This window comes from Condylura cristata, unplaced genomic scaffold, assembly GCF_000260355.1.
Source record: "Condylura cristata isolate star-nosed mole 26May11 unplaced genomic scaffold, ConCri1.0 scaffold00029, whole genome shotgun sequence".
Taxonomy (NCBI): domain Eukaryota; kingdom Metazoa; phylum Chordata; class Mammalia; order Eulipotyphla; family Talpidae; genus Condylura; species Condylura cristata.
This window is the reverse complement of record NW_004567130.1, coordinates 21,539,482-21,547,175: the sequence shown is the minus strand read 5'-3', so window position 1 is coordinate 21,547,175 and position 7,694 is coordinate 21,539,482. Positions and strand designations below refer to the sequence as shown.

At 60.5% G+C, this 7,694-nt stretch overlaps 1 protein-coding gene across 2 annotated transcripts in view; it reads right to left on the bottom strand.

The window, feature by feature from the left end:
* Positions 1–6: 6 nt before the first annotated feature.
* Positions 7–7,694, bottom strand: part of LOC101629484 (chromosome unknown open reading frame, human C1orf95) — a 9,037-nt gene continuing 1,349 nt past the window's right edge. The window contains exons 2-3 of one of the 2 annotated variants that reach the window (XM_012731032.1): positions 5,226–5,234; positions 7–4,254 (exon numbers count right to left, since the gene is read on the bottom strand). In XM_012731032.1, the coding sequence (XP_012586486.1) occupies positions 4,220–4,254; positions 5,226–5,234 (44 nt within the window). In that variant the 3' untranslated portion in view covers positions 7–4,219. The remainder of the gene's footprint in view (positions 4,255–5,225; positions 5,235–7,694) is intronic. The other variant, XM_012731033.1, reaches the window with a different exon arrangement.

Here is a 7,694-nt window from a genome sequence, read left to right as displayed (position 1 = left end):
ACTATTTTTTAACAAAAATATAAATACTGCCCCTCCTGAGCACAGGCCACCGCTGAGGACGCTCCCCGGGGCCACTCCCCGGGCCTCGGCTGGGCACCCCGCAGGGAGGAGGCCTGCACCAGGGAGCGCCCCAGGTCCAGCAGGGACGGCGGGCCGCAGGCCGCAGAAGCTGCCAGTGGGCAGGGCAGGCCGCCGCCTGGGCCGGGAGATGTACCCCGTCCACGCGACTGCAGTGGCTGTCTTCTCTCTTTTGGCGGGGGCGGGGGGCCCCCTTTCCCCCTGCCACCAGCCGAGTGACCGCTTCAGTAACTCCTGGGCTACGTCACTGTGTGAAAACGCCCCTGGCTGCAGCTGGCCTGGAGGCTCTCCGCTGGCTCGCACTGGAATTTTCCATGAGGCTTGAGCGGGAGTCGGTGGGGCGGCCAGGACACAGCAGGGCGGCCTGGCCCGCTGCTTCCCGGGAGAGCTGCCCTCCCCTTCTCCCCTGCGCCTGTCCGTAAAGCGACTCAGGTCTCGCGGGCGGTGACAGACCCAAGCCGGGACGCACCCCAGTTCCCTTCCACGCAGGTTGGGCTCCATTTCGGTCTCCCCCCACCTCCTCACCCCCTTGTGCCCCCACGCCCCTTCTTGTGACTGGCCACGGACAAGCACGGGCCTTTCTCCGAGCCTGAGGCCTGGGGGCGCAGGCCGGTGGCTGGCCGCTCATCAAGACCTTCCTCTCGGGAAAGCTCTCTGAAGCTCCGGGAAGGCAGTGCCGGTCAGCTCAACCACCCGCCCAGGACGAGCAGAGGGGCGGGAGGGGCCGTGGCCTGGAGGCTCCTTTCGTTCACACCTGCAGGGTAGCGGCTTTCGCTGACTCAGCCCATCACACCTCTGGTGGGACAGCTCTGACTTCTCTGCCGAGGCCCCGAGGCGCTCCCGAGCCCGTGAAATACTTGGCATAATCTGAGCCCGGGAAAGGCTTGGAAACGCACAGAATCAAGTGTACCCTGAGGTGTCCGGCGACCCCGATAGTGCTGGGGTCCTCGTGCGGCCTTGGCTTGGAGGCCTGGCTTCGGCAGTGACCAAGGTCCGCCTGAGACACAGCTGTCACCTCCGGAGCCTCGAAGGGTGAACTTGAGGCCCACGGAAAGGTCGTCCTCGGACGTGGGCACCCTCTTTTCGGCCGAGGACAGCATGGAGGCCTCTAGGCAGCCTCTAGGCAGACAGGGGCGCCAGAGCAGTGGCCCTCTGAGGATTCTGGCTGACCTGCCTGTTCAGCTCGGTCCTGAGGGCCTGGCGGTGGCGGCAGCAGAAGGGAGGGTTCAGCGTCTCTAGGGAGGCCGGTGTGGCTTAGACACGCTCATGCCGCTCCAGGCACGCCAGCGAGAGGAAGCAATGCCACGGCGTCGCCACCGCCAGCTGGGGCATCTACCGTCAGCCACGCGAGCAGTTGCCACTGCACGGGGGCCCCCTTTGCCCGCTGGATGGAAGAGCCAGTGGCGTGGAAAGCTGCGGTGGCCCTGGAGCCAGCTGGACCGTTCTGGCCGGCGGCCCGAGGACCCCAGAGGACCTGAGGTGACCCTCGCAAGCTCCCCCGGCCAGGCAGGCAGGCTGTTCACTCAAGAGCACGTGCGCCGGGCCTCAGAGGCGGCCGGCCCAGAAGAACCACGTCGGCCCAGCCCTCGTCCCCTCCCGGGGCTGGTCCGTCCCGGCCCTGGGGTCAGCCGCGGCTCGGGCTGGCATAGGGCGCAGTTGCGTGCTCCTGCGTGAAGGCCCGTTCCCTCGAGGAGAAGCTCGCCACGTGACCTTCTTCCTTTCTGCACTCTTATTTATTTATTTATTTATGTATGCACACAGGAACCAGGGTACAGGCCAGAGGTGGGGTGGGTGAGAGGCTTCACCCGAGACAGAGCGGGGAGCAGAACAGGCCGACCCACGAAGTCCGCTGCTGAGGGCAGCGGCGGGGGTCAGGAGCCTGCGCCCTGTGGCTGGCTGCCTGTCAGCCCAGCTCTGGCTGGCAGGACAGGCCTGCTTTCCAGCTGGCCGGTGTTTGATAGTTAGCTCAGCCCGCGTGGATAGCTCAGACCACCTGGAATCCACTAGCCACTGACCCTTGAATGAAGACAGGGCGGCCGAGACCGTGTGCTGGTCTGAGTCAGAGTCGCCGTTTTGACCCTGCAGCCCCGAGTCAGCTGCTGAGAACACAGGTGTGGTCCTCGTGGTTGCTTCAGCCTCCTCACCTGGATGGGTAGGAGAGAGGCTTCTCCCCGAGCAGCTGGTTCTCCTCAAGCGTGAAGACCCCCTGCGGGGGCCGGGGGGCGAGGCACGGCTGTGCGCGTGGAGCAGACCCCTGTCTGCCAGCCACACTGCTGACTGGCACCTGGCACTCGCGAAAATCCCACCTGCGTCTGGTTGTGTCACTAAACATGCGGCATTCACTGTCGCTCTTCTCTACGCCCTCAGCAGCCACCCCCAGCCCGAGCCAGGAAAAGAAGTCCCCCCCTCTCTCGTGGGCGCAGCCCCCACCTGAGGCCTGCCATCACTGCAGGAGCGGGCACGCCCTGGAGCTGTTGGGGTGAAGGGCCGTGGGAGGGGGGCTGGGCCTTACTGCCCTCAGCTGGAGCGGTTGCATCTGATTCTCGGGGGGGCTCTGTCGGGGGGCAGCTTCCTCGAGGCCCGTCTCTCCTGGGCCTTCCCACGAGAAGGGGTTTGACTTCCCCAACAAATCAAATCTGGGCTCGTGCCTGAAAACACAGGCGCTTCCAAATCGGAGGCCTCAGTTGGGGTCGGGAAGAAGGGACGGCAGGGAGAGACGCGGTCAGCTGCTCCGAAAGGGCAACCGCGGCCCGGGTGGGAAGAGGGACCGGCTGTCCATGGGAGCCAGGGGTGGACGGCAGAGCCGGACAGGCCAGGAGCAGGGGAGGCAGGCCAGGACTCGGCACGTGAACCCGGGGGCGAGGGCCTGAGGCCCACCCCCGTGCGCGCGGACTGTCCGAACTGACCGTCCGTGACCACGCCGGTGTGGCTTCTCCACCGCTGGCTGAATTGAGTCCCTCCCAGGCAGGGAGGCCAAGAGCACGATGCCCAGGCCGGGAAGCTGGCTCCCGACCAGTCGCACGTTTATGCTCCTGCGCGCCACTGAACACGCAAACGGGCCCGCGGGTGCGGTCCGTCAGGCCGCTGTAGCGTGAGCCTCCGTCCCTGGGCTTCAGGTGGACCTCGTGGCAGGTGCCTGCCACAGCCTCCGCAGACTGGAAGCCCCGAGCAGCCCGCGTGTCGTCCGACGGCTTCGATGGCGAGACAGAGGTCCACGTCCCCACGCGCTTCCCCCTTAATTCTGAGCCCCGTGAGACTCCCGAACGATGCGCTCGCTCCCGTGACTTGCACGCTGGCAAAGCCTGACCTGAGCTGCGGGGAGGCTGTTGAAGGGGACTGTAGCTCTCAATTCCTCTGACTGTTCACATGTTCTGCACAGAGACCGTCGCGTGTCTGACGCCGGGGCGCGCCCCCGGCCCTGTCAGACGTGAGGGGCGCGGAGTGGACGGCTCCCACTCCCTTCCTTCACCCTCAGCGTCTGCAGCCAGAGGCCCCCCGGCCCCCAGGATCCCACAGAGGACTGTGGTGCAGAGGTCATGCTCTCTGGGACGGGAAAGGTCGCCAGCGTGGCAGTCAGACCTGGGTTTGCGTGTGGACATCTGGTGCGTCCAGCAGTTTTGGCCCTTCTGGCTCCTTCCCTGGGACCAAAGCTCAGAGCACACAAAGGCAGGGGCTTCAGGGGGGGCGGCGGGGGAGCCCCCACCCTGCAGGTGAGAACGCAGCGGGCCTTTCCACACTGGCTGGCGTCTGTCCATCCACACCCCTGCCCTGACGGATGACCGCTCTGGCAGGCCAGGGCCCCAGAGGAAGGGTGCGCCCCGCTGGCAGCTCCAGGGCCCTCACAAGGCAGGGCCCGTGGGTGGCGGGGCGAGCCGGAGCCTCCCAGCCTCCATCAGCGTCCGGTCACCCCACGCCCCACCGCCCTGGAGACCTGGGTGCCTGTGCCCAATGAGCAGGGGGTGGGGCTGGCGGCCCTCAGCCTACTGATAACGGGATGCATTTCCACAGCGAGCAGTGAGTGTTTTTAAAGATCCGCTTTCCACTCCCAGCCCAGCAAGCAGCAGAAGAAAACACGTAAAGGTCCTCGTGTCCAGCGCCGCCTGGTGCAAACTTCAGGGCCTCTCTGGCGGCTGCCACAGCCTCACAGCTGCTGCGGGATGCCTTGCTCCTTGTAGCCTGTCACAGATAAGCAGAGGAGAGACAGTGAGACACGGACTTCTTCAGGACCCCTCTGTAGGGGCCCCGGGTTGGAATATGGCCTGAGACCTTACTCACACCCTTTGAGGGCCCAAAGCCCAAGGGCTCTGGCTTTAAAATGAGACACAGAGGGGCAAGTGGAGAGCGGGAAACTTTGGGATCAGCAGGGCTATGAGAAGAGGGTCTCTGAGGTGCAGGCTAGAAGCTTCTTGGTGTGTTCCAGAGCCCACGGCCCTGAGGCCACTACACTGGAGAGACGCCCCGAGACCGGCGTGGGGTGGTTTGCCCTGCACCGGTTGACAGCAGACGCCAGGCCGGCTTCCCCGAGTGACAGGACCCTGGTGTGGGTACCCAGAGGACGAAGGCGGTGCCCGACGGGAGGACGCGTGTTTGTTGGCCACGTCCAGCCTTCACCTGGCTGATAATTGAGACAATTGGGAGAAATTGGTACTGTTGCTAAGGTACTTGGCTGTGAAGGAGTAGTGGGGTTCCATGAGGGGAACAACCTGCTGAAATAGTTGGGGTGAGATGATGGGTCTGGAATTTGCTGCTCATTGTCCCACTGCTGGCTGTGTAGCCCCCAGGGGCTCGGTGGGCCTAACTGTCTTTGTCTCTTTATTTCCAGGTGACTCACCAGTTTCAGGTGCCAGGGTGACAGAAGGGCCGGGGGGGCTGGAGGTGACGCGTGGGCGGCGTGGGGCCACCGTGGGGCGGCGTGGGGCCACTGTGGGGTGGCGTGGGGCAGCATGTTCTGTGTGGGCCACGTGGGGCCACGTGGAGCCACGTGGGGCCACGTGGGGCCTGGCTCTACTGGGTCCTCTACTTCTGTTTGCTTGTAAACATTTTCCAAAACCTAAAGCTACAAGTGAAAGCTCACTGGCCCACTGGCAAAGGGGGTGTCTGTGGGAAAGGGGCGTATGGTGCGAGACCACGTCACCCACCAGACTCACCTTGCGAGACTGGGCGGCCACGCGGGCGGGCGGCAGCGTGAGCAAGAGAAAAGGCAAGAGAGAAAACACCGTCTGAAAGCAGCCACAGGCACCGCCAGAAATGGCAAGGAGGGGCTGCGGCTGGGCCGCGTGGGGCCGGGCGGGTCCAGCCGTGGACGCCCGGGCTCTCGGCGACCCGCCGCGCCCAGCAGCCAGCCAGGGCTCCCCTGCCGAGGCTCCGCCGGGAAGTCCCCTCCAGCCCAGCCCTGCCCTCGGCGTCTCCTGACCGCCTGCCCCTCGTTCTGTTCTCAACCTCAGCTCACATTGAGCTTTAGATGACCCAGGTGAACCTGAGGAGAAACAGCTACAGGTTGCTGGCTGAGGATGCTGACAGCTCTGGATGCCAGAAACCATCCTGGGTCTTTCCAGGGCTCCCTGAAACGGGGGTCCCCTGTGCCGTACCTGGCACGGCTGAGCTCTAGCACTGACAGTTCTGCCTCTGAACACTTTCATGGGTGTAAGACAAAGTGAAGGGCATGGGGTGGGGAAAGAGGGGTGCTGTGCCTGGGAAGGGGTGGCCCTTACTAGCGAGGAGCTGTGCACTATGAGGCAGACAGGACACAGGAATCTGGCTCAGGGCAGAGTGATGTCATGGCTGCTTAAAAGAGGTGGTGCCTGGGCCCTCCCTGGTGGCACAGCGGGTTAAAGCACAGCAGAAGCTAAAGCCACTTCAGCATGAGTTCGATCCCCGCCCCGGGGGTGACCCACAGGGCGCGGCAGACCTCTCCTGGCCCGCCCGCTGCTCCCCTCAGCAGTGGACTTCATCCATCTGCCTGTTCTGCTCCCCACTCTGTCTCTGGTGAAGCCTCTCACCGACCCTGCACCTCTGGCCTGCACCCCAGTTCTGTATGCACAAATAAATACATCTTTGAAAAAGAAAATGTTAAGTCATCTGTGGTAAACTTGATTTCGTGGCATTAAGCTCTTTCACAAACCAGTTTTGTATCTAATCAAGTTTGTGTTCAATGACTGGAAAATGCACTGAACAATTAAGTTGGTTAAAAGGAGCAGACCCCACAGCAGTCCAAGCAAAACTAACAGACACATAAAGAACATTTTCTCCAACAGCAGCAGAAATACACATTCTTTTCCAAGACCAACGTGGAACAATTCCTATGCCAAACCATATGTCAGCCCACAAAGCAGCCTTAGCAAATTCAGAATGACTGAAATCATCCCAAGTATCTTCTCTTGCCACAATGGCACAAAACTGAAAATCAACATCAAGAGGAAACCTGGAAAATCGACTGGCCCGTGGGAGTTGAACAGCATTCTCTGAACAACCAATGAGCGAAGGAAGAAGTTATAGGGAAAGAAGAAAGGGCCTTGAGACGAGTGAAAATAAAACCATAAAATATTGGAACTTTCAGGAGGTAGAAAAGAGTTCTAAAAGGGAAGTTCCTAGTGACAAATGCCTCCATTTAGAGCACTGTATCAAGAAAGATTCCAAATAACATAATGCTACAACTCATGGAACTGGAAAAAGAATAAAGTGAGCCCAGCGTCAGCAGAAGAAATATTGAAATATTGAAACAGAAATAATGAAATAGCAGGAAAACAGTTTGAAAACGAGAGACAAAATTAAAGTTGGTTCTTTGAAAAACTAAACAAACTTGATGAACCCTTATCTAGGCTAACCAAGGAAAAAAGAGAAAACAACTGAATCAACAAAATTAAAATGTTAAAGGAGACATTACAACTAATACCATGGAAATTCCAACAATCACCCAAGGCTACACCAGGCTGGACACCAGCAAGCTGGACAACCTAAAAGAATGGGAAACTCTTTTTAGAAACATACAACATGCCAAGACTGAATAAAAAGAAATATAAAATCTCAATGGACTAACTACTAGTCGGGGTGAATCCGTAATCAAGTCACCAACTAAGAAAACCCAGGGCCGAATGGTTTCACAGCTGTATACTTTACAGAATGTTTAAGAAAAATTAAACTGTTCATAAACTTCCAGACTCAGAAGAGGGGCCGCCCTGGTGGCACAAGGGACCAAAACACAGCACTATGAACCCTCCGCAGCCCCTGCAGCACGAGTTCGATCCCCAGCCAGGGAGAGACCCACAGGGCGCAGCAGACCCCTCCCGTCTCCCCGCTGCTCCCCTCAGCAGTGCGTTTCCTCCATCTGCCTGTGCTGCTCCCCGCTCTGTCTCTGGTGAATCCTCTCCCGCCCCTGAGCCTCTGGCCTGTACCCCAGTTCTGTGTGCAAAGTAAATAAATCAATCTTAAACAGAAAAGCCCGTAGAGTAGCGTCTTCCCTTTGCCCTGGAAGAGGAGGGAACACCCCACACTTGTTTCACGTGATCCTTATCAACCCGGCAGCAAAATCAGAAAACTGCAGGAGACTGTCCGGCCCCGCAGGCCCCGCCCCCGCCCCGCAGGGCCCTCACCCTGCGCTTCCCTTCCAGAGGCGGAGC